Source organism: Zalophus californianus, chromosome X (assembly GCF_009762305.2).
Source record: "Zalophus californianus isolate mZalCal1 chromosome X, mZalCal1.pri.v2, whole genome shotgun sequence".
NCBI lineage: Eukaryota > Metazoa > Chordata > Mammalia > Carnivora > Otariidae > Zalophus > Zalophus californianus.
The window spans coordinates 39,826,277-39,853,526 of NC_045612.1; the positions used below are offsets into that span (position 1 = coordinate 39,826,277).

At 44.1% G+C, this 27,250-nt stretch overlaps 2 protein-coding genes and 1 pseudogene across 5 annotated transcripts in view; 2 read left to right on the plus strand and 1 right to left on the minus strand.

Moving 5' to 3' along the window:
• COL4A6 (collagen type IV alpha 6 chain) overlaps positions 1-27,250 on the plus strand; it is a 268,983-nt gene that overhangs the window by 174,122 nt on the left and 67,611 nt on the right. The window lies entirely within an intron of this gene.
• On the minus strand, positions 13,314-13,860 carry LOC113931435 (ubiquitin-60S ribosomal protein L40). Its single transcript, XM_035725359.1, has one exon. It carries the CDS (start codon positions 13,802-13,804, stop codon positions 13,418-13,420), a length of 387 nt encoding a protein of 128 aa, XP_035581252.1. The 5' UTR covers positions 13,805-13,860; the 3' UTR covers positions 13,314-13,417.
• On the plus strand, positions 19,354-19,751 carry LOC113931434 (annotated as a pseudogene).

Here is a 27,250-nt window from a genome sequence, read left to right on the forward strand (position 1 = left end):
CAGTGAAGCATCTGCTTTCGGCTGAGGTCATGATCTCAGGGTCCTGGGATCGAGCCCCATGTTGGGCTCCCTGCTCAGTGGGGAGTCTGCCTCTCCCTTTCCTTTTGCTGTTCCCCTTGCTTGTGTTCTCTCGCTCATGCCCGCTCTCTCTCAAATAAATAAATAAAATCTTAAAAAAGAGATTTATTGAGTTAGGTGCCTGTGAGGCAAAAAGGGAAGGGATCCGAAGAGAGTAGGGGCTGCAGATGACAGTGCAAGTCTAACTCTTGTGAAGGGGGGGAAGAGGATTGTCCAATACAATCACAGTTCTAAGAAAGTTTCAGCCAAGCCATCAAGGAGTTCTTAAGCCAAAGTCACCCATCAGAGGAGTGCCTGTTTCATGCGAATGGGCCCTACCTTATTCTTGCCACATTCAGTCATTGGCTGGGAACTGCCTGTTGGAAGCGTATCTTCAGCTCCAGTGTAGTGATGGATCCAGAGGGCCAGCATTAAGGCCATCTGTCAATTATGCTCCCCAAGCAAGGGTTGTGAGTGGCACATTTTCCTGGCTGCCACAAAGCCCTAAGAATCACTGGGCTTGGTTCATTGGAAAATCATCTCCAGCTGCTACTCTGACCTAAAGCACTGTAAGTAAATATTATTTCACCCATGTCAATGTTGTGGCTCACAGCACTTCGACTCAATCACCTTTTCCTTGATCCGTTCCCTTCCACCACCACTAAATTCATCAGGTTTTTTGTTGTTGTTGTTGTTGTTGTTGTTGTTGTTTTTTGTCAGACAGGCAAGAAATCCAAAGCATCATCTTCTTCTTCCTCCCTGGGTCCACCTCTGTCTTTTCCAGTCCTCTGAAAGATAGGCATACTCATTGTCCTTTGTAACCCCAAGCTACTCTGCTTTCTTCCTCTTCTCAGTTTCTGTAATCTGGCTCTTTGCCTTCTGCTATCAGACATAGCCAAGTCTCTCCAATCCTGCATTTACCTTCACTCTGTCTCAATTTGCCATCCAAATCACTCTCCCATCATTCCACAATTGCTGCCATTGGTTCATTACAGCATAGTACATGCTCAGATGTGAGTGTGTGTCAGAAACACCTGTAGGGCTTATTAAAACACAGATTATTGGACTCTGCTCTGAATGTCTGATTCAGTAGGCCTGGAATAGAGACCTGGTAATTTGAGTTTCTAACAAGTTCCCAAGTGATGTTGATGCTGCTGGCCCAGGAACCACACTTTGAGAAGCACTGATATAGCAGTTAAAACAGTGTGGCTTCTGGATCTATTCTTCCTGAGTTCAAATCCTGGCTCAAGCTCTTAAATTGTGTCACATTAAACAAGTTCTTCGTCCCTTTATACCTGTTTTCTAATCTGTAACATAGAGATAATAAAGTGTCTACCTTATAAGGTTGTTATGAAATTACATGATTTAATATATACAATTCTTAGAACACTGGGACACGCCTGGCACATAATAAATGCTATAAAGTCTTAGTTGTTATTGTTTAATTGACCCAGAATTCTAGAGCCAGTAGGAATCATTTAGCCTGTCCTTCACTGAATCCAAGTCAAAATTTGCATAACGCCTTTACTCTTGCTATGTGTAGTACTTATTATTTTGCTAAGTGCTTTTCTTTAGTTTGGTTCTGCTTTTACCTGGCTACATGTATCTTAAAATGAAACTAGGTGGAAAACCAGTGTATTCCAAATGTAAGATAGAATATATATAAAATTACTAGAATAAAAATGTTTATCTATGTACCACCCCAAACCACCAGTGGTTTGGGTATCCTTCTTTGAAAGAGGACTGATTTCACTCACAAGCCTTCTTTTTCAAATAAGGAAACTGAGATCCAAAGAAAAGGAGGTACTCATTAAAGAGCACAGAGAGTTGATGGTAGAGCTGAGACCAAGTCTCCCTCCTCTTGCCCTTATGATGACCTTATAGTAACTGTATCTCTAGTACTAAAGATACCTCATTTTCTATTAAGCCTTTGCCATTTAACCTAATTTTAAAGGTTTTGTGATGGCATCTGTTGTTATGTCATAGGGGTTTGGGCCATGGTTGAGTGTTGTCCTAAGAGCTTAGAGTTGGAAGAGAGGCCGAATGTGCTGACTGCCAGATAATTAGGAGGAAGGGTGGAAAATGAACATGGGCAAGAAAAGGAGTCAGGGTTTGCTAACAGGGTGAGGTTGGCAGACCAGTGTGACAAGAGAGAACTGAAAAACAGATCCAGGGTACACACAGAACTTGGATTTAACAGAGTTAGGGGAAAGAGGGGAGAAGAGCAGGGAAGAGGAAAGAGCCTCCAAATGTGGTGTTGTTTGTGGTAGGCCTTGGGCAGGCTTCCTAGTCTCTTTATTGAACCATCAGCCCTTTCTTGAGTTCTTTCAGTTACCAAGGGTTTGAACCCCTAGCACTTTGATAAGTGCTGCTCTACATTTTAGAGTTACTTAAGTGTGGAGCGCTAACACAGATTCTCCTAGACAATGTAGACCCTCTCCTTGGTCCAATTCAAACAGCAAGCCATCAGAGCAGAACTTTGCAGACAGCTCTCTTCAGGAAGTAGCCCCCCCCCATTCTGGGGTGCCCTTTCTTTTTCTTTTTCTCTGAGAGGCTCAGGGGGGCTTGAACAATCAGCAAAACCAACACTGGGGGTTCTTTGTAAGGGCACTTTCAAGAGCGATAGAGGCTTCTTAAGGCTTCCAACTTTTGGAAGGCTTCCCTGACAGATCTAGGGAAGAGTTTATACAAAACTTGGTCAGCGTTTGCTTTTTCTCCGAGGCACCATTTTCCACTGTTTCTTTTATATCGCTGGAGTTAAGAAGTTGAGGATTTGCCTGGATAAGGTAACGTAAACAAAATGCTTTGCCCCACTGGTGGTTTCTTCAAACTTAACTTACCCTCTCTCCAACCACTCCCATGCTTCCACCACAGCCCCTGTGACCCTGGCATATACCCGCCTCTGACCCCTTTTCCATTCTGCACAATCCCCCGTGATAAGCAGTAATATTCAGAGTGCCCACTGGCATGACCACATCTATCGATACAAAATTTGGAGAAAGTGTGGGAGCTGTATAAAATGGACATTTCAGCCTCAAGTCAATGTGCATTTAACGTGTGCAATTGGTAGGTTTCACCTTTTTTTCTTCCCTAGGGAGGAACTAATTATCCCCTTGTGTCACATTCTTTGGCACTTGGAGTGTTTATCCAAACCAAACGACAATAGTCCCCTGGTATCTTCAACTGTCCAGGCGTGCTTTTGTTGAAACCCTATTTCAGCCATCTTAGGGAAGAAGATTATAGAGTGAAAATCATTTCCCTTAAAGTAAGTGTGCCCATGGGATTACAGCTATCCCACTGAAATGCTCAGTAAAATCTTGATAAGCCAGAACCCCTGCTATCTGGGATATCTGTGGCATTCTTCTTTAGGAAGAAGCGTATATGATAGGGAAATGATCTGAGAAGTCAGGGATATAGGCCAGAAAAATAAAGGAGCCTCCAAATAGCATACTGGGTTCTCTACTTATATACTTCTCTACATCTCTAACAACTACAGTCTCAGACAATGGAAAATGATCTACTGGAAAATAACTCAGAGCCCACCTAGTCCTCAAACAGCAAAGAAAGCTTTTCTATCATCTCCCTGTGACTCTATCTTGTGAGGCAGGAATGTTGCCTCTGACAATTTAGAAAGATTTGCATCAGTAAAGGTCTTCCCCTTAGGCCTCAGTGAACCAAACAATTCCATAGACTTTCATAGTCCATACTCTAAGAATCCCCATTACATAAAAGATTTACTGTAATCTCTAACAAATGACTTAATAAATTAAGGAGTTCTCTGAAAGATGGGACCCACAGGAACCCATCAATCCTAGAATAAAATTCCCAAGGGCTGAGGAAAGGTTCCTGAATCAGACAGTGCCTTCTCCAGCTTGGGAAAGAAGTGGGGGTTCTAGTTCTGCCCCAGCCTGGCCTGGACCCTGTGGAGCTAGATGCATCCTCTACTCTTACTTGGTTCCTGGGCTTTAACACGCAAATCATTCCATGGTCTCAGGACCTATGACAGGGTCCAGGATTCTCATTTCAACAAAAACTTATGACCACCTGGCTGAATTCTAGGGATACAAAGATGAGTAAGACATAGTCCCTGCCCTCAAGTGCCTCTCTACCCAGGGATAGAAGGAGCCCAAGAGATTAACAATCACAATTCAGAGAGATAAATATTATTATAGAAGTATAAACATAATGCAAAGTGAGTACTTTTTGTTATTTAACAGATAGTGGAAATAGCTATAAGGATGCTGCTTTCCTGTGCTGAAAACCACTTTGTTCTTGTGAGTTCAGATCAGATTTATCTGCTCTAGAAAATAAAAAGAAACATAATTAGCTCATGACTGTACATTATAGGGATATACGTTGACCAGTGTACAACTTCTTGCAAATATTTCTTGGCATGAGAATTCATGTTTGGGCCTTTATTTACTATGTAACATAACCTTATTTTTATATCTTTATCTCCTCTACTATAATGCGAGCTACATGAAGGCAAGGGATTTTTGTCTGTTTCATTCACTGCTGTATCTGCAGAGCCTAGAACTGAGCCAGTAAACATGTAATAAATATTCGTTGAACCAATGAGCGAATATAGATAATTAAAAGTTAGGATACGTGCCATGAAAGAAAATGAACATGCATGGTTAGAGATGACAACAAGGGGGTGGGATGTAGATCAGGGCCTCAAGATCGGTCTCTCTAAGGAAGAGACACTTGAGCAGAGACCTGAGGAGTGTTACCCTTCAGACCCCAGACAGCTCACATACAAAAGCCCCTGGAAATCTGAAGATGTCTGGGGTTTAAGTGACTCACATTTGCAGGTTACTGAGTTGACTTGTTAAGGAATAGGTTTGAAGTAGCAATTTGGGGGTTTTCTTGTTTAAAAGATTCTCAGAGTCTCCTAGCTCTACCTAAATCCTTGGGTTTAAAGGCAAGGAGGTGGACGGAGTTCGGACCCAAGTGTCCCTCCTGCCTCAGTCCCTTGGGTGGGATTCTGGATGGACTTAGCTCTGTGCATTTGGCCTCTTGAAATTCCTGTGACCCCTTTGTAGCTGGCACCACAGCTCGGGATGCTGTTCTTCCTTGGCTTGCCTGGCAAGAGATGGGTCTGCCATCTGTAGTCAGAGAAACAACCTGCCAGCCACCGAACAGTTCAGCCTGGGCCCTGGACAATGAGAATCGGGCAATAGCCAATTCCTTGTCTGCAATTTGCTGATTATCACACCCCAGGGTGTGGGATTGTACAGCCAGAACCGCTTTGCTCTGCCTCTCATCAAGGCAAAATGAACACAGATCCTGACAGGTCAAATCTTCCCCCAGACCTCAGAGGTTGCTGTACAAAGGACCAGGCTTAATCTCTGGCCAAGTGTGTAATTCATTTATCTGCACGGTCATGAATTCTGGGCTCTCAGGGCAGGAAGCGTGGGGCATTGTGACTGGTTCTACAGGCCCAGGGAGTCACTTAAGCCCTGATTGTATTGTGGAGGGAGGGATTTTGGAGACAAAGGCCTCTGTCCTCCAGAGATTGAGCAGATGCGAAAGGGGAGCCTATGCACACAAAGGAATGGCGCTTTAGGGAGAGGTTGACAGCCTTGTCATCAATGCCCGTGAACTTCTCTAGATCATGCAAGCGATGACAAGGGGGCTGGAATTAATTATTCCATAGACTTTAGCCGAGAGTAATTGAAATAGGTAAAGAGTTCATCTCAGGATGTTTGCCCAATGCACATCCGCCACTCTGTAGTGGACGGAAACTTTAAACCCCAAGAGCCAGTTTTTTACGTGTCCCCTTCTCAAGGAGATGTTGGGGGGGGGTCTCGATTTTCACCTCCAGCCATCAGGGCTCCTTTTCCCAAAAGACTTGACGTAAAAGGCAGCGCTCTATAGAGAGCTGGTACTTTACAGCTAATTGGAAATTGTTTGGAAATGTATGATTTCCTTGCTCAGCCAGCTGGTTCCCTTTCTGAGCCTCTGGACTTCCTGCTGAACAGAGATGGGAACGGGATGCCATTCTGTGTTCCTGGCGTTTCATTGGCACAGCTCCACAGCCTGAGGGGGAGACTGACCCGTTGCAATCAACGCAGCCTCAAATTTAGAGTTATTTGGATTCTGAAGTATTTCAAGCTCCGTGTCTCTCATGTCACTGCAACCTACACTGTACTGTGCAATGGAGGGCATTTTAATCACAAATTGTATGATTATATATATATATACATATATATATATAGACACACACACACACACACACAGCAGCCTCCAGAGAGGGTGGAGGCAGATTGTCATGGAAGGCTGTCGTGCTTACTCTGATCTCAGATAGGCACTTCACCTCTTTGTGCGGTGAAACATCTGATGTCCCATTTTTCCGCTCTCCCCCCCCCGCCTATTCATTTTTGGGGTGTGATGCGAAGGACCGGAGAAATCTCAAGCCCAGATCTCCCCTTCAATCCTGTTAGTGCCTATAACTGACAGTCTTTCATCACTCCCCCGAAGGTCTCTTGGTGCCACCATTATGTACGATGGGGTCAGGCATTAACTACATTATCAGTCATTAATACTTTGCCCCTCAAATACATTTATCAAATCAGCTTCAACAGGAATTTGGGATCTCTGGGGGAAATGGACTGGAAATATAAAGCTTTCTGGGGTGACTAGACAGGATTTTGTTTGCTTAGACTTTTTACCCCTTGATACCTGCTTTCTAGGTCATCCTCAGGGACTGAGAGTCCCTGCTTCATGTGAGTTCACTTCTTTGCCCAAGAGCCTTATCATTGGTAAGACCACCAGAGGACTCTATATCCCAGCGGCTTGTTGCGTTGGCTCCATTCAGCAAGTCTCTGTTAAGCATTGGTTCTAGTACTGGGCTAGGTCCTATCGAGGAGATGGAAAACATTTCTGTAATCTTCCTTCAATGAGCTTGCTTTCTGGTTGTTGGAGATAAGTCAGTAAAATCTACACATTTAAGAACCATCTGCTGGAGTGACATAATAAGCGCTCCAGAGAGTTTTCTAGTGATGGAACAGATGGATTAGTCAGAATGGGCTTCTTGATGGAAGCGGGACTTTTCCTGGAGCCTCAGAAAATGGATATAATTTTAATATGGAGAGGAGGAAGAGGGCAGTCTGTGGAGTTAAGCACATGAACCAAGGTCCAGAGGTGGGAATGAGCCTATAATGTATGTGGAGGGGTCACATAAAAGACACAAGGGCAGAAAAAAACAGCTTCGGACCAGAGAGCAAAGAGCAGAGGAATTTCGATTTGATTCTTTAAAGCAGGATTTTCAAAAATATCTGGATCATACACTCCTATCAAAGAAATACATTAGATATTTCCTGCTTGGGGTGCCAGGGTGGCTCAGTCAGTTAAGTGTCTGCCTTTGGCTCAGGTCATGATCCCAGGGTCCTGGGATGGAGCCCCATGTCAGGCTCCCTGCTCAGCGGGAAGCCTGCTTCTCCCTCTCCCTCTCCCTCTGCCTGCCGCTCCCCCTGCTTGTGCACACGCGCTCTCTCTGTCAAATAAATAAATAAAATCCTTAAAAAAAAGAAAAATACATTAGTATACCCCAATATATGTATATTTATTTATAAACTGTATACTTGTACTAATGCACTCATATATAATAAGGCATACACAAAAATTACAAAGGATGATGTAATGAAAATGTCAAAGTTCTGATATTTCCTTCTCACATGCCAAAGAATCATCTTGCACTCCCCCCGGGGGGCCTGTGCCCCGACCCTGGATGCCACTGTCCTAGAACATCAGCTGACCATTTTGGGACCGCGGAGCCCTTGAAGAATCTGATGAATGCTACGTATACTCTCCTCTCCCCAAAAATCCATGCACAGCTGCTTTCTCATACATTTCATTTCAAGGAGGGTAGGGCAGGCAATGAACGCTCTGAGGCTCATTCGTGGACCGCAGTTCAAGAACCCCTTTTCTGGGGAAAGAAAAGCACTGAAGACTTTCGAGGAGCTTCACGGCCCCTAGACTTTAATCTTTTAGGAAGTTGAATCTGCTCTTTGTGCCTAAGATGAATGGGCTGTGGCCAGGGTGGGCTGGGGTGGGGCAGGTTGGGAGAAGCAAGCAGACAAGTTGATAGGCCATTTCAAAAACCTTAGGCCTGAAATGCAAATGTCATGACAATCGAAGAGGGAGAAAAGAGGCAGGCAACATTTCAAAGGGAGTCTGGACAGGTCTCAGTGATCAATAGAAGATGAAGGGGAGGGAAGGGAATCCATGACAGCTCTGAGGCTTCAAGTCTGGGGTGGTCAAGGGAGGGCAGTGGCTACTGGATAACATACACTGGTTTGGATCACAGCCCAGCATCTCAACAGAAATGGCCTGAGGGCAGTGAGAAATGGGAGGGACGGTGTTGGTGAAGCTGGGGGCAGTGATCAGATAGCAGACACGGACTGGGGAGTTGAAACTTGGGAGGAGAGCAGCTGTGAGAAGAGACGGAATAACAATAGTAAACATTTATGTACCAGGCACGGTTGTAAGCACTTTATTACCCAAGTTGATTTGATTAACCCTTACGACAATCTCTGGGAAGCAAGTGCTATTATTATCATTACTCCATTTTCCATAAATGGGAAACTGAATGATTTTATAGGTGGGGAAACTGCTCCCAGGTCACACAGCTAGGAAGTAGCAGAGTAAGGATTCCAACCCATGAGTGCGGGGGGGCTGGGGGGGTGGGGAGTGAGTTACAGGAAATTCCACAAGGCATAGGGGAAGAGGGGGAGCAGAGGAAAGGCCTGGCCCCCACTGGGCACCCGCGTTGGATCAAGCTTGGTGCCCACACCTAGTGAGAATACCAATCAGCAGCAGCAGCATAGTTGAAACCAGCAAGAGCTTTCTTTCAGTGTGCAAGGCACCGTGCCAAGCACTTTATGGGGCAAAGGGAATATATGTCATTTTTCAATCACTCAGCACCCAGATGCCTTTTCTAGTTGGAAAGAACCTCTCATTGTGTGAGTCTTGTGGTGGGCCGGGGCCCTGCCTCTCCCTGGGGGAAGACAAAGGAGGCCAGACACTCTCTTTACCTGCTCCTGGGCAGCTAGGGTGTGGGCATAGGACCCATGCTGAACCAGTAGGACACTTCTCCAGCAACTTGCAATCTGGACCAATGGAAGACTAAGACAATGAGACCGAATTCAACCATGGTGGTAGTCAGTGGCTGTGGCCATGGCCCCCTGACCTGATTGCTCCTGCTTACCTAGGCCCTAAAGCCTCCTCCACCCTTCTGTCTATTCTGGAACTCTCTATGTCGCAGATGGGACAAACACAAAGGAAGCAAAATTTACTGGATTTACTGGAAGGAGAGAGAGCAGGAGTGGGCAAACATTTTCCGTGAAGGGCCAGGTGGTAAATACTTTAGGCTTTGTGGGCAGCTGTAGACAGCCTAAAACACACTTTAACATACACTGAGTTGATTTCTTGCCCTTCAGAGCCAAGTACTTTAACTGATAAAAATGAGTTATCTCATCTAATCCTTACCACAACCCAGACGAGTAGGGGCTATGGCTAACCTCACATCGAAGCTAAGAAAACGGAGACCCAGAGAAGTTAAGTCGTCGGCCCGGGATCACACAGATAGTTAAGTGCTGGTGAGCAACCCAGCAAAAATGCCAACCCAGAGTTCTCAGAGTCTCACACATGAAAGAGATGAAGAAAACAGAGATGAAGCACTTAGTAGTCTCAAAACCTCTTCTGGGATAACAAAAGAAAGAAAATTATCGCTCCCAGTTGTTCAGAGGCACCAAAGTGATCAGTGCCATGGAAACAGGAAAAAGGAATAGAGATGCGCAGTGGCTTTGGGTTTGATGTGTTTATCTCCTTCTTGGCTGCCTCTATGTAGTCTATTAGAATACTGGTTTGAGCCTCTGTCGAAAGGTTACACTGACCTCTCAGTTCTTGGAGCTCTGCTGGCCTTTTGCTTGCTGAGAAATCTAGAATGCATTTGAGTGGCAGACCCGAACTAGACTAGACTGTGGAGGTTGAATTCCCTCTTCAGGTCACTGGAACCTACCTGCACAGGATCCAGCTAACAGGAGCCAAAGTACCGCACTGTTGCCTCGGCTGAGATGCATGCCTTTTTGAGGACAGAGTATAAAGCTTGTTCACGAATGTCACCTGCCGATTGAACTCTGTGGTCTGTGCCCCTTTTGGAGGTGGCTCACATGCAGATGACCACCAAGCCCGATTTCACTGGCAACCCTCTGTCCTCTCCATGTGGCCAGGGCAGATGATCCCTTGCACACTGAGCTCGGCGGTCTGGAGCTTTTGCTCTTTGCTAAATGCAGAAGACAACGGCCCCAAAGCCACAGTTTCTCAGGGGTGGGCCAGAGAAGTTTTGGGCACATACATCTTTTCTGTCTTAACCCCTGGGCCCGGAGTTCCTTCCATGGGACTGCTGTGAATGCTTACAATAACATGGTGTTCCCTCTGCTCAGTGCACCATTTAATTGAGCTAATTAATGACAAGTAAACATCTCACAACAGTGAGCCTTCTGTTGGACGAGTTGGAGGTAGAATCAAAACGCAGACTAGTGAAAGAGGCTCCTTGGACCTGGGCATTCGGAGTGTTATTGGCCTGACCTGTTCCTGTGGGTGCATGCATGCGTGCACCCTTCTGTTAAAACTGTCTTTTTGAAAGCTCGTTGGGAAAGTTTGCAAGAGCATTTCTTTATTGTCTTGTCACATGTACTGATGGGAGTATTTTCCTCTGTGATTTTATCCCCAAACTTCTGTGACAGTTAAAGAAGAAAACCTTATTTCTGCCAAGCTGTGGGTTAGGAGAGAATTTGTGAGGGCCCGGTGTCTTTTTAGCACATAACTCGTCCCCCCAGAATGTCTTCTTTTTACCTTCTGCTAACGTGGCCAGGGAATACCTGAATGGTGTCAGAAAACAGACATCTCTTCACTGTGGATCAAATCCAGCCCTGTGGCTGTCCAAGCTGGTTTTATTTTTTTATTATTATTTATTTATTTATTTATTTGGATGAGTGCCTGGAGCTAAGTAGCATGAGTGAACTCAGGGAAGCCATTAGGAATTTCCATTATTATTTCTTGATTATTTGCACGTGGGAAAGGAATGGTGCTTAGGCTACCTAAACCAGCCTACCTACAGTTTGCTCATCCTAACCATTTCAGCATGATCAAACATTCTAACAGCCTCATCACCATGCTGGGATCATATTCACCTAGTGCCGAGTCCTTTTTCAAAGCACTTTCTCATGGAAGATTTGCATTTGACCCTCACAACAATCCAGGGGCAGTTCCACGATTAGGGGCTGCCCCATAGATCGGTTGGTCAAAACAGCCGTGCCATTTGGCAGGTCAAGTGCTTAGGTGTGTATTTCCCAGGTGCCCTGGGCCTGGGCCTTGGGAAACTCTGGTACCACTGGTCAGCCTAAAGAGAAGCAGAACCTAAAGCAAACCGAGCTCACAGTTGTGTGGTTTTGACTTGGTGACCCCCAGTGCACAGGAGATGACCAACAAAAGACTTTGATTCATCTCCCTGGGCCCTTTGATTTTGCCAGGAAGGTCTTTCAAATTAAATCTATTCTTTTCTGACCAAGCTTGATGTTGATTCTGAGCATTCTAACTCAGAAAATGTTGCTTAAAGGTGAGCACTAAATACCACATTACGCCAGTGCAGCCTTGCTTGGTATAATCAGAAAAGAGTGTTTAAAACTCTCCTTTCATTCTCCTGTGAAAGAAGCAAAAAAAAAAAAAAAAAAAAGTTGATGAACATAGCTGAAGAGCTCATTCTTCACAGGACTTTCCAGATGCCCACTCAGGTTAGAAGATCATAAGTCTTGGTTAAGGCCAGGAACGGAAAATACAAATCATTTAACGTTGTCTCCAGCCTTTCTCCTAAACAGAACTAAGAGAAAATACGACAGTTACCATTTTATTAAATGTCACATAAGCTGTCACAACTGTTAAGCAGGGCACTCATGTGTTTGATGGGTATGACTAAGCTGTTTGAGCAGGAGAGGGACTCCTGTCTGTCCTGTAATGAATCAGTGACGTGGGCTGGTAGTTCTCCAAGCATATGTGCTGGGGGGGCGGGGGCAGGGCGGGCTTTGTATTCAGATGGGTGCAAGGAAGATGCAAATTTGACATGCATTCACTTCAACTGCTATTTAGAGCAGAGGTTCTCAGCCTTGGCTGCGCATTAGTATCACCTGGGGAGCTTCTTAAACCTCCCAAAGCCCGGCCCACACACTATCTCAGCTTGGGCAATTGGAACAAAATATCGTAGACCGAGTGGCTTGAAGACAGCAGACATTTATCTTCTTACAGTTCTGGAGGCCAGAAGTCTAAGATCGGGTGTCAGCATGGTTGGGTTCTGGGGAGAGCTCTCTTCCTGGCTTGTGGAAGGCCACTTTCTTGCTGTGTCCCCACCTGGTGGAGAGAACTCTGGTGTCTAGTCCTCTTCTTACAAGGGCACCAATTGTCTCCATTCAGAACTCCACCCTTCTAATGATCTTTAACCTAAATCACCTCCTTAAAGACCCTTTCTCCAATACAATTACATGGAAGGGGTGAGGGCTTCAACATATGAACTTTAGGAGAACCTAATCCAGTCCATTGGATACCCTAATCTAATTCATTAAATCAGACTCTCAGGGAACATGACCCAGACAGACATCAGTAGGTTTTGGAGCTCCTCAGGTGGTTCCAACACGCGGCCAACTTGAGAACTAATTCAGAGCCTCGCTACTCAAAGTGCAGCCCACCGATTAGCAGCATCACCTGGGAGCCCATGGTTCTGCACCTGCAGAACCTCAGGCCTCGCTCCTGACCTACTGAATCAGAACCTGCATTCTAGTAAGATCCCCAGGTGATTGAGAGCATCTCTCAAGTTTCTACTCTAGGGAATCTTCCTCCTATGGTCAAACACTTGCAACAATAACCATGGGAGCTCTTGACATACTATAAGATTATCTCCAATTCCAGCTGCTTGACTGTGTAGCCTTCTGACCATTGCTTAATGGTACAGCGTCCATGAGGTGTGTGCTGGGGCTCGATCACTTGAGTTACTCAGGGGTCACACCCATTTTTGGGTAACTGCTAGGCAATGAGTGAAGTGACTGGTTTTAGGTTCTTTTCTGAGAACCGGGGTACAGTCTCCTTTTTCTTCCTGGTGACTGATTTGCTTTGGGATTGGTTGCACAGAGTTACCTCCTCTCAAAACCATCTGCAGCTGCTTGTTCAGGTTATGAGTTTCACTCCAATGGGTTGCTTACCTTTTTTTTTTTTTTTCAATGAAAGGGAAACTTTATTGAGGCCCCAGGCCCTTGGGGCTTGGGCAGGAAGCTGCCCTGTGGACAAAGGAAGAGCCGGTGGAGGGGCCTTATTTGACCTTCTTTTTGGGGCGCAGGTTGTTGGTGTGGCCGCACTTCTTCTTGCAGCAGTTGACAGCACGGGGGTGCAGGCGAGCGTAACACTTGCGGCAGATCATCTTGTCACAGTTGTATTTCTGGGCCAGCTGGCGGAGGGAAGGCTCAATGATGCCACCCCGGAGGCGAAGCACCAAGTGCAGGGTGGACTCTTTCTGGATATTATAGTCTGACAGAGTACGGCCATCTTCCAGCTGTTTGCCCGCAAAAATCAGACGCTGCTGGTCAGGCGGGATGCCCTCCTTGTCTTGGATTTTGGCTTTGACATTCTCAATAGTGTCACTGGGCTCGACCTCGAGGGTGATGGTCTTGCCCGTCAGGGTCTTCACAAAGATCTGCATCTCTGCGTCTGGCGCGAATCCGCAAGGCCGCCGCCACCAAACCACTCGACCACCTCGTTCGGGTTGCTTACCTTTTTATTGCCAAAGTTTTGTGTATTAATAGTGTATTGTATGGTGAGTAACATAACATAATAAAATAAATTTTTTTTTAAAAAAGAAGGTTTACCCCTAACCCCATCTAGATGTTTCCTATACGTACTGCTTATACTTAGCTATTTCCATGGTTTCCATGTAAATCAACCTCTCCGTCTGGTCTGGTACAAGGTAGTTGCTAATTGCATGGTTGTATGTGTTTCTCTCTGGCTCCAGCTACTCTGGACTATAGGTTTTCTTGGTTGTAAAAATGCATTTTACAAGTTTCAGTTGGGAAAGATGAAAAAGTTCTAGGGATGGGTGGTCGTGATGGTTGCACAATAATGTAAATGTACTTAATGCCACAGAATTATACACTTGAAATCGGTTAAAATGGTAAATGTAAGGTGTGCATTTTTACCACAATTTTTAAAATGTAATACATTTCACTAAATGTGATGATGTATCCTGGTTTGGCTCTTGGAACAGAGGAAGGGAATTCGTGTAAAAACTGATGAACTCTGAATAAAGTATGGAGTTTTGTTGATAGTATCATACCAATGTTAATGTTTCAGTTTTGATAAATGTACAATAATTATGTTAGATGTTAACATCAGGGGAAACCAGGTAATGGGCATGTGGAGTATATGGGAACTCTGCTCTCTTTGCAAGTTTTATATAAATCTAAGATTGTTCCAAAGTAAAAAAGTTTATTAAAAAAGAAAAACTGGGGGGGTACCTGGTTGGCTCAGTTGGTAGAGCATGTGACACTTGATCTCAGGGTTGTGAATTCAGGCCCCACATTGGGTGTAAAGCTTACTTAAAAAAAACTGATGGGGTGCCTGGGTGGCTCGGTCGGTTAAGCGTCTGCCTTCAGCTCAGGTCGTGATCCCAAGGTCCTGGGATCGAGCCCCACATCGGGCTCCCTGCTCAGCGGGGAGCCTGCTTCTCCTTCTGCCTGCCGCTCCCCCTGCCTGTGCTCTCTCTCTCTCCGATAAATAAATAAATAAATAAATAAATAAATAAATAATCTTTAAAAAGAAAAAAAATTGATTCTATTATGACCCATCATTTTGAAAAGGAGGTAGGAATGAGCAGTAGAAACAATCTGACAGAAAGCAGCACGATCTGGAACCCTTTTTTTCTCCAGAGGGTGCTTTTCTTTCAGGCTTCTAAATGGTAATACACACACACACACGTGCGTATATATATATATTATTTATATATATACATATATATGTGTATATATGTATATATATGTGTATATATGTGTATATATGTATATATATAATAATATGTTTATTATATACTTTTTATGTATTTTATATAATACATATTTGATTGTCTTTTATTTGGTTTATATTTTTTAAATATATAAAACATCACAATAGCACTATTTACTGAATGTCACTTCAGCATAGGGGTTAAGAGAGCAGAAACCTGGCTTTGAATAGGGCTTCTCCCACTTTCCAACTATATGACTGTGAGTAGTAGTTTAACCTCTCTTTGCCTCATTTCCCTTACATATCAAGTGTAGATGATAACAATATCTCCTTCATAAGACTTCCCCAAGCATTAAATGAGACCATCCTTAGGAGGTGTTTAGCACAAAGGTGACATACTGTAAATACTCAGTGTTATTATTATGTGCAGGCACTATATTAAGTGTTTTATATACATTTATATTACTCATGATAGTCCTGTAAATGTCGTTTTTTAAATTTTTTGTACTTTTAAATTACACATTATAATAAGATGTGCCCAAATCATAAGTGTACAGCACAAGGAATTTTTACAACGTGAACACCCCCATGTAGGCAACAAGCAGATCAAAATACAGAACGTTGTCCCCACCCAGAAGTCTCCCATGTATATGTCCCCTCTCAGTTATTACCCACCACAATTAACTTCCATTTGTTGGGGTTTCTATTCAGTTTCAAAGATCCTTCCCCCTCCCTCTTTCATAGTTTAATTTGGGTGGGATATACAAAACATTAACATGGTTCAAAAGTCAAAACTATACATTTGCAGTAATCTGTTTTTCCTCTTTCCCTCTCCTTCCTTCAGCATCTGATTTGAAGTAACATGGCGTTTAGTTTTAAGTGAGAGTCACATGGCATTTTTGTCAGAAAAATTACATGGATGGTAATTTCCAGAGCATTCTGAAGTACTTTGCAGTCCCCTCTATTCAGTTTAACTAACAACATTTAAGTGAGCACCTACTGGGGTGAAAGGTGAATCAAAGGCCTGTCTTCAGATGCCCTAAGCCCAGTTAGGGAAGGCCTTTGGACATGGACTTCTGGTTCAGCGCACACTCTGAATAAAATGACAGACATACGAAATTCTGTATATAAAATCACCATTCACAATAACAACAAAAAAGAAAACCTGTAACATATCTTTTGTTGTTAGTAATTCATCTAACAAAAAGGATATTAGACTTTTTATAGATAAAGTTTTTAAATTCTACTAGTAGATATAAAAATCTCTGACTAAAGGGTGGTAGACACCATACGGACGAATGGGATGACTTATCATTGTACAGATGTCAGTTTCTCCCAAACCTACCACTTCAGTGCCCTTCCAACAAAAATTCCAGCAGGATTGGGCGCCTGGGTGGCTCAGTTGGTTAAGCGACTGCCTTCGGCTCAGGTCATGATCCTGGAGTCCCGGGATCGAGTCCCGCATCGGGCTCCCTGCTTGGCAGGCAGTCTGCTTCTCCCTCTGACCCTCCCCCCTCTCATGTGCTTTCTGTCTCTCTCATTCTCTCTCTCTCTCAAATAAATAAATAAAATCTTTAAAAAAAAATTCCAGCAGGATGTTTTAATGAACCTGAAAAAACTGATTCTAGAATGCATATAGAAGAATAAACGTCTGTGAATATCCAAGTCTATTTTGAAAAAGAATAGAGACTTGCCTTTCTACAGTTTGAGACATGCTGCAAAGATAAAATAATAATAATAATAATAAATTACTGTAGGACTGGCACCGTAAAAGGCAAATAAAACAAAGGAATAGAATATAGAGCTCAGAAATACGATAATATCAATGCAATTTCACAGCAAGGGAAGGATGGATTGTTTGGTATTAGAAAGAGTGGATCACCGTGTGACAGAGCTTCTCAATCAGTGTGCCACACCGAAAGCCACACATGGATAACAGGAATGTAGAGCTATTATTGATCCCTTTGACCCTTCGGATGACCAGGCAGGACCTCTAACATGGCCAGAGTTCCCAAGCTGGAAACCTCCACTTCTGGCCATGAGCAGCCCCTTCAGTTTCCCACATTATGCCAAGAAAATACTATCATATTCTCTCTGTGCTATGACGTGAAAAGGTTTGAGAAGCACTGCTATGTGAAGAAAAGTAACGTTGGGTTATTACCCCCATATAACATACGAAGGTGACTTCCGGGTGGATTAAAAGCCTAAGAGTGAAAAGTAAAACTATAAATGAAGGAGACTTTCTTTATAGTTTGAGATGGTATAGGACTTCATAAATAAGACCCTGAAGTACAGCACAGAAGGTAAAGAAGTCATGAATTTTACTACATCAAACTTAAGGCTTTCAATTCAATCAATGACATCTTAGACAAAGTTGACAGACAAGTGCTAGACTAGGAGAAGATATTTATAATGTCTAAACCTGGCAAGGCATTGATATCTAGAATGTCCAAGGAACAAGAAAAAGGCAGAAAACACAACAGGAAAAAAAAAGGCAAAGCATATCCACAGAATGGACAGTTCACAGAAGGGGATACTGGATTGGCTAACAAGCATACGAAAAGATGATAGATTTAGCTTGTATTCAGAGAAATACAAATCAAAATAGCAGTGAGATATCAAGTTATACTCATCCAACTGACAAAAATTAAAAAGATAACACCAAGTGTTTATGAGCATGTGGGGAAAAAGGAATCCTCAGCATTGCTCATGGGAGTGTAAGCTGGTCTAGCTTTTTGAAGAGCAATGGGATGGCATGTATTGCTAGTAACAATGGATGTGTTCCTACAACCCAGCAACCTCACTCCTGAGTATGTGTCCTGGGGAACCTCTCCGGGGTTCTAAAATGGGATGCTTACAAGGATGTTTATCACAGAATCATTTGATTAGAAGCCAGAAAGTAGTTGCGCAAATATCAAAGAGATCTTGAAAACATTCTTGTGAAAAGATAAGAAATTCTTTTATAGTTACATCAACTTAAACACACACACACACCCCATCACCACCAAAAACAACGACAAGTATCTATCTATCTATCTATCTATCTATCTATCTATCTATCTATCTATATCCTGGACTTACATCTGATGCATTATAGAAGGTCCATGCGAGGGGACAAGAATGAAAATGGAGGTTTGGGTGAAGGAAAGTAATACAATAAAAGGAGGAACCTTATATGGACTAATGATAGTATTTTGCCATGAACTGAGGGGTGTGATTAACTCAGCTCTCTATAGCTGAGTTCCAAACAACACACACAAAAAATTTTTACGTGCTACGAGAAGGGAGATGATAACCCCAACCAGGGAAATCTGAGAAGTCTTTTGCAAAGAGATCAGATTTGAGCTGAGCTTTGAATGAAAGATAGAGCCTTGAGAGAGAGTTGTGGAAAAGAGGGGTATGTTTGACAAGGGAATCACTTGGGTGAAGCCAGGTGGTGAGCGAGTACAGGATAGATTTTCAGTATCATCAAGGAGACTCACGCCTGGAGTCTAGGGCAGCCAGGGGTGTTTAGTGGAAAATAAGCCTGCAAAGACAGGTGGGAGCTGAATGGTGAAAGGCTTTCAATGCCTGGTTAAGGAGTATGGGTTTTATTTTGAAAATAACAGGGGGGGATTTACAGTTTTTGAGCAGAAGAGCAATACGATCAGATCTAGGAAGATTACGGTCCAGTGTGTTAGATTGGCAGCAATGTTCGGATGCAGGCAGAACTCCAGAGGCTGTTATTATCCAGGTGAGAGCTAATGAGGGACTGAGCTAGGCTTTTGTTATTGATCCCTAAGGGGACCAGTAAGGGGAGTGTAGACATGGACTTGAGAAATTGACAGGGCCTGAGAAATAAATTAGAGTGGTGTCTCATCTTTATAGAGGAGATAGTAGAAGTTTCAGGAGGTGGATAGAATCACTGAGAAAGGAGCAAGAGCCTTGGGGCCAAAGAGAAGGGGCCCGTGAAGAGGACTGAGATGATAAAAGACCGGAGGACCCATAGTGTCATGCAGGGAAAGCCAAGGAGATGGTTGCAGAAGGGAAAAGAGTGTTCAGCAAGGACAAGAGCCACAAAGAAGGTCTATGGGATTCGAATTTACTTTCCAGTTTCCTGGTGACTTTCCAGAGGATGCTTTCAAGAAGGAGGCACTGGTAGGCTCAGACTGCCAGGAATTGGGAAGATTGGTAAGAGAGGAAGTGGAGGCAGTGAGTGTTGTCTAGTCTATCAAGAAGTGTGTTCTGGAAAGACACAGTGGTGGAGTCTTATCCATGGTTGAGGAAGGCATTGCTGCTGGAGGTGTAATGGACGTTAATACTGTTTACAAGAGGTGCTGAAGACCGCCCTCATCCACGATGGCCTAGCACGTGGAATTCGTGAAGCTGCCAAAGCCTTAGACAAGCACCAAGCCCATCTTTGTGTGCTTGCATCCAACTGTGATGAGCCTATGTATGTCAAGTTGGTGGAGGCCCTTTGTGCTGAACACCAAATAAACCTAATCAAGGTTGATGACAACAAAAAACTAGGGGAATGGGTAGGCTTCTGTAAAACAGACAGACAGGGAAAGCCCTGTAAAGTGGTTGGTTGCAGTTGTGTGGTGGTTAAGGACTACAGTAAAGAGTCTCAGGTGAAGGATGTCATCGAGGAATACTTCAAATGCAAGAAATGAACAAATAAACTTGGTTCTTGTTCCAAAAAAAAAAAAGACACAGTGGTGGAGAGATGGCGTTGGTCAGGGGGTGGGAGGAAAGATTTTTGTTTTACTTTTTGGCATCAGGCAGACCAGAGCATGTTTTGAAGACTGAAGGAAAGCAACCAGTCCAGAAGATATAAGGGGGAGGAAGGGTAGTTACTAGAGTAGGGTAGGATAGGAGGGCTCCCCGAGCCCCGGTGCCATCTACCTGGCAATTGCTCACTGAAAGCAAGCTTTGCTCTACACTTTGATTCAAACGTTCTCCTAGTCATGGCCCTTCACTTCACCCTTGGGAGATCTTCCTTCTCCCATACGGCCTTACTAGAGCTTCCCTGCATTTTGCCCCCCTCTTACTTTCTTTTCTTCTTCTGAGTTCCAGGGAATGGTTAAAACTGGACTAAACGCACCTCTCTTTGTCAGTCAGCAAGTCAAGAGAAGCATTTAGCTGCTGGGTTCTCAGGCCAAAGGACCTGAAGCTCTCAAAGCCTTGAAGGGGAAAGAAAGCACTTGAAGGTTTGTTTACCACTCAGCTTGAGGGGACAACAGTCACTATTCTTGGCTAGGACAGGCTTCACTGGGGACTTTATCTCTGCGGAATTCTCTGTTAACTTTTTCTGTGACGTTGCCAGCACCAGACCTAGAAGCTTTGAAAAACCTCATGAAACCAGAGAATGAAAAAAAAAAAAAAAGAAAAGTGGTGATGGATGGAGAGGTAAGGGGCCATAGGGCCTGTTGCCCCATTAACCTCCCCAGACCAGGCCCCTGGACTGGCCGGCAGCTTTTTAATCTCTTTTTCTACCTCAGGTCCTAAGGTTTGGCTAGTTTTGCTTCCCTCCCCAGTGTCCCACCTGGATTCCTCTCAGAAGAGTTTCCTGATTCATCCCTAGCTCTGCTTTCTCTGGGAAGCAGATCATTGCTGCAAGACATCGCTACTGTCACTAAGGGAATAGTTGGGCAGAGCATGATGTGACAAAAATGTAAATGACACTCTAGAGGTAGGGAAGGTATAGTGAGCTGTGAGCATGTGAGCTGCCTGCTTCCCCCCTTACGCATAGCGTGGACTCTGCATTGGCTAAAGCCATCGCCCTTCGAGTTGGGCGCTAGACCCAACTACAAGGTCTTCAGTCTTCGGTACATGTGGCCTGGCATGGCTAACAGTGGATTTTTCTCCACGCGTGAATCTCCAGGTTGCGCTCTCTGGCTCCCGATTTGTCCTGACGGCACTGACTCAAGTCCTCAATGCTCTCCCTAATTCATAGCTACAGCTAGTTCAGACTTCTCGCTTTGAGCAAAGCCAGCTTTTCTAGTCAGTAATTTGTTTATCAGGAATTGCTAGCTCGCTTCCAGATCATTCTCCAGCCTGGGCCCCAAGATCAGCGATGCCAACAAGACTCTCATGTTCTCCTATTGGACCTATCCCTCTCCCTCACCCCCATCTTCACCCCCAGTACTTCTGATGTCTGTGCCAGAGCCCAACCCTGGAAAACCCCCACCACCTGCTTTGCCTGCTCCAGCTCCTGGGCTGCCAAAGTATTGTTTGAGGAAAGCTTCCTCGACAAAAGCATGTTCTCTAAAGTCAGCAGAGCTCCCAGGGCTGCTTGGCAGCCCTTCACACTTTTCTAACAATTGACTTCCTGCCATGTCCCCCATAGCATCTCCTCCCGGCCCTCTCCAGCTGAGCCTCAGCTACGCTCACTCTTAATGTAACCTCGCTTCCGACATCGATTGTGAAAATGGAGGTCCATTTGAAATGGACTTTCTCCACTTACCTCTCACTTACCAAAACTTGGCCTGGGCCTTTTTTTTTTTTTTAATTCATCCTCCTCCACTCTGTCCTTTGGAGGAATAAAGGGCCCTCCTCTATTTCTAAGACAAACTTATCAACGTCCTTTGGTTGGGTTCAGAATCATATCCCCCCTGTCTTCCTCTGCCTTATGATATACTCATGTGTGTACATAACTCATCTTTCTGACTCAGACTGACATCTCCAGGGCAAGGTCCATGGTGTGTTTCTCTCTGCATTCCCAACATGTAATTCCGTGGCTGACACATAGTAAGCACTCAACAAATGTTTACTAAATTGATAAGTTATGAGGGGACCACGTAGATTTACTTGGGTTCTTTGTCCTTGGTGCATCTACTTAATGGGTTACTAAGGGTGCCACTGGGCACCAGGAAAGATGAAGGGAAGAATCAGGAGGATTTGATGAGGTCCAGAACGAGGGTTTTTGGTGGAGTTACATGACATGGTAGTGGGAATTTTTTTTTAACCTAGAATTGACCCGTCACTTTATGAAGGGAGTAGAGGAAAGAGCACTAGACTGGGAGTAAGAAGGTCTGGCTGTGCTGCTCATAATCTGTGTGGCCATGGACAAGTTCATTAACCTCTGGGCCTCAATTACTTTCTCTAGTTCGAGGACAAGGTTATTATGAACATTAAATGGAGTTGTGGATGGGCAAACACTTTGAAATCTGAATCACCTCTCCAATGCAAGCTTGCAGCTCTTATTCTTTTATTTTTAAGATTTTATTTATTTGAGAGAAAGAGAGAGAAAAAACGAGCAGCGGGGAGGGGCAGAAGGAGAGAGAGAGAGAAGCAGGCTCCGAGCTGAGCAGGGAGACCAACGCAGGACCCTGGGATCATGACCTGAGCTGAAGGCAGATGCCCAACTGACTTAGCCACCCAGGCGCCCCTTGTAGCTCTTATTCTTGATGCCACTATGCTTCTGGAGCTTCTACTTTTCAAATCTGTACCCCATCACCACTATGTTCATCGCCACTATGGCCCGTCTTTCCTGTTGCACACAGCGCTAGATTTCACCTCAGCTTCTAATTAACCATCACATAAAAGGAAAAGATACCAGGATTGTGGAACCCTCGCTCTCCAGACCCCCTTCCCATATCCTTTTTGGCTTGTACGTGTCTGTGTGGATGACTTTACTTGTCCTTAGGGACTACTGCATAGGTGGGGGAGAAGTAAATCATCCTAGCTTCTCCATGGCTGGCTGAGAGGTATATGGTGGACTATGCCAGAATACTAGCAAGCCCTGCCATTTTAGCAGCCTCCTGTGCCTACGGTCCTGTATATTTGGGTTAGAATGTGTATCTCTTTATCTGCATGGGTGTGGATCTGGATCCTCCTCTGGTTCTAAATGAATACAGGGGTGTGGCTCTGCCAGAGAACCACTGAGACTATGTGAGTAAGTTGTTCTCCCTTCCATGCTCATCCCTCCCCTTTCAGAGCTCCCTGAGCTCTTTGGCAAGGGTCCCAACAGGGAATTTCTTTGATCCTACCTTCCTTTTATTCTTCTGTTTAAAGAGCAGTAGTTGGTTACTCCATGTTCCCTCCAACTCCCAAACCTTGATGGCTTCTCATCAGAGACTTGGGGAAGCCAGCATTGATCCAGAAGCAATCCAGCTCACATCAACTCAGTATTGGACCAAAGGTTGTGCAGTATATCAATGGTGGGTAATTTATTGTGTCAGAGAAAAAGGCCACAAGCATTCCTTGTCTATTGGAATAGATACACTGCAGCAAAAATTGCTGTCAAGTGAGTTCCTGGCAAGTCCTGTTTCACTTTGATTTTTAGAATAAAACCATGGCTATGTTTTTGCTAGAAATGCTAAAAGAAAAAGATCGGCTTCGGGTTGTAATTAAACCATGTATTTTAAACCACATTTTAAAAAACTACAATAATAAGATGATAGTGCAGGTCCAATCATTTTTAAACTATAATTAGAATCCTGTGCTAGACAGTCAATTTGTCCCCACCTTTCTCAGCTTTAAATTCTGCTCTTCATTTCATTCAATTTTTTTTTTTTTTTCCTACTGAAACCTCCTCCTCGTGAGCCCTTTATTGATTTCAGGGCTTCATGCCTTATAAACCTAGCAAATGGACGTTTTTAAAAATTGGGAGTTTGGTTATTAGAGTTTTATTTTTCCCCAAAAGCAAAGCTTTGTCGATAGAATGAACCCTCAGCCCCTCTCACATACACTGTCTTAACTGATGCTCAAAGCAACCCAGGAAATAGGTGGGGCATATAATAGCTCTATTTTGCTGATGATAAAACTAAGGCCTAGAGATCAATTGGCTTTCTCAAGATCATCCAGCTAGAAAGTGAGAACGGGGAATAGAACCTAAACCTCAAGATTCTGCTTTAAACAGGAGGTTTTTCTGAGAAGCAATGACAACGTCAATCCAAGTTTACTAGAAGGCTTTCTTAAGAGCCCTGGGCCATCAAATCATACACAAGTTGCCTTCTAAATTCAAAGAAGGAAAACAAAATTATGGCAAAGTAAGGATTTCAAGTTTTTCCAACACGTCTATCAGTTTTAGGTGAAATTCGTCCCAAGAAGAGCCATATTTATTTTCTCGTGCAGTCCAGAAACTCAGTACATGCTCTGTAGTACACTGGGGCTCTTTGTATAGACTGTGTGTCCATTCAAAGGGGTGTGGGGGGCTCATTCAACTATCTGTAATGCTTACAGGAGTGGTTGTTCTGGTTTTTTTATGGCCTGTTATTGGTCATAGTTATAGTTTTATTTGATTTTTGGTTCTTAGACTTCCCAGTTACGATATTGACACAAAAGTCTGGTCTGGTTTCTGATGTCATTTTATGAGACCTGAAAATTCTTCATCAACTTATTTGCTTCTGTCTAGCAGACATCTCTGCTTCATCCTATTTTAACAATTATTGGCATTCCCCGGGGGCAAGGGAAACTATAACACGTTTAAAGACAAAACTCTCCAATTTCTGCTCAGCACAATGATCATCAAATTAGTATCTTGTGCCTCTATTCCCTTTTCTGCTCCTAATTTAATATGCTAGCATTAAGGGCTCATAGCACATCAGAATTTGTCTTCACAAGCCTAGTAAACTGTCCATAATCCACAGAGCAATTAAAGAGGCCATTTTAACTGTGGAACAATTAAAAAATGAAGAGGAAGAGGAGGAGGGGGAAGGAGAGAAGGAGGGGGACGAAAAGGAGGAGGTGGGAAGAAATTAAAAAGATATTCCCAGGGCGCCTGGGTGGCTCAGTTGGTTAAGCGACTGCCTTCGGCTCAGGTCATGATCCTGGAGTCCCGGGATCGAGTCCCGTGTCGGGCTCCCTGCTCAGCGGGGAGTCCGCTTCTCCCTCTGACCCTCTTCCCTCTCGTGCTCTCTGTCTCTCATTCTCTCTCTCTCAAATAAACAAATAAAATCTTTAAAAAAAAAGATATCTCCCCATTGTTTTAAAAAAATTCTGGGAAGTGTCATACCTTGAACTGCCTTTTAGGACTTCATTTATTAATTCCATTGAGTTTCTGTTAAATGTTACCTGTTCCAGTGAGAAATTTGGGCAAATTGAGATCAGTTGTTCTGCTAGCAATGCAAATGACAGCATTTTCCGCCCAGAGTAGCTCTCATTGCCCCCTTTCAAGTGAGTTTGGGATTCTACATTCAGAACATTATTCGATGCAGAGAGGCAATGTAGTTTGGTGGAAGCGGAGGCTTTTGGATCACCAAAATTAGCTTCGCCAGTTGTCTGATGTGTAACCTCAAGCAGGTTTCTTACCCTCTCTGTGTTTGGGTTTCAGTTTCCTCACCTGTAAAGTAAGTCTAATACCCACCCATTGGGGCTATTAGAGAGATGGATTAGAGGAGATGGGATTTAGTAAGTACTTGGTAGAAAGAAGGTCATTATTATGTTTTAGAAGAGGTATGTTAGGGGTGCCTGGCTGGCTCAGTTGGTAGAGCTTGCAATTCTTGATCGCAGGGTCATGAGTTCAAGCCCCACGTTGGGCATGGAACCTACTTAAATTTTTTTTTAAGTCATTCTTTTTTTTAAAGATTTTATTTATTTGACAGAGAGACACAGCAAGAGAGGGAACACAAGCAGGGGGAGTGGGAGAGGGAGAAGCAGGCTTCCCGCTGAGTGGGGAGCCCAATGCAGGGCTAGATCCCAGGACCCTGAGATCATGACCTGAGCCGAAGGCAGACGCTTAATGACTGAGCCACCCAGGCGCCCCCCAAAACATTTTTTAATTACAAAAATATAGAAGAGAAATGTGAATGAACATGTAGAAGGGAGGGATGCAGAGTGTTGCCTAGTAAGAGTTAACTTTATCACTCTGGGAGGTGTCTTTCCGAAAATTTCAACAAGCTCACAATAGCCACTGGAATGGGTGTGTGTCTTTGCAAACAAAACGTGTAGATGCATGTCTTCATGCCTGGGCTGGCTGCTTCAAACACTGATTATAGCTTAAGAACTAGAAAATAAATGTGTTTTCCTTTGAGTGTTGAGGGCGAGCCTCTGATACTGCTTCTTAGCTGTGGCAGACGCTAACAATTTGGGGGGTTCACACTTTGCTAGACACCAATCACCATTTATGTATATGTGTATGTATGTATGTATGTATGTAGATGGGCAGATTGCCGGCCAACTGTGGATGATGCTGTCCTCATCAAGCTGAACCAGGGCTTCCTTGGCTACAAAATGGTCTGTCTATCTGGATGATATGAGTCTTTGTCATACACTAGTCCTATTCTTCGCCTACTGGTGTTCTTTCTCTGTTATTTACTTCTGCACACGATGGTAGCCCATTAGAGCTAGTACTACTAGGAGAGTGGAGTGTAGGCCTCTGTGGAAGGCTATCCTACCTCCATATGTTGCAACAGAAGGAGCACAGAGTTGACTGGGGGGCCCTGATACCAGCTTTGCCACTGACCAACTGTATGACATTAGCAAGCCCAGCTGGCTAACTGCTATGCAGTTTGGTGCCCTCAGCCTACCACCCAGATGTATTGTGATCTTCCAAAGGAATGGTGAAAGGAAAAGCATCTGGAAGTGTCTTAAGTATTCTGCCCCTGGGGGTGTTATCATTAGTTTCTTTCTTACCACATATTTCATGGCTAGGAGCGAGACTGCCAACTACTCAGGCCAGAGTCTGGTAAGTTCTTGCATTTCCTCCTCCCTGGCCCCATGGTTAAGATGGGAATTCAAGTTGGAACGTAAGTTCAAGCCATCTAGTTCCTAGGCTGGAGGTCAGGGATCTCCACTTCATTTTCCCCAAAGGCCACTCAGGGCTTTTCCAGGATAACAACAGTCTTTTCATCTAATTTTTCCCCTAGCTAATGAGACTTGGGGGTGGCCTTCGCGAAGATTCCCAAGTGAACATTTAATTCTGTATTTCCATTCACTCGACAAGTACACCTCAAAATAGAGTGTCTACTCCATAACAGACACAGCATCTCTGGAGATACCATGGTAAAGGTGTCAACTGAGTGCCCTGCCCTCTCAGACCTTCGGTCTAGTGAGAGCAACAGGTGCAGAATATCTTCCTACATGGTCCCCAGGTATCTTAATCCCCACTTCCCCAAAGGTAGACTCCTCATCTTCCACCCAAGACTCTTCTTCCCCTAGGCTTCCTCATGTCAGTGAGGAGATCCACTCAGTTGCCCAATCAAGAAACCTGGTAGTCATCCTTCACACC

What these genes read in the sequence shown, in the direction of transcription:
- LOC113931435 (XM_035725359.1), bottom strand. Translation starts at nt 13,804, where the DNA reads ATGCAGATCTTTGTGAAGACCCTGACGGGCAAGACCATCACCCTCGAG.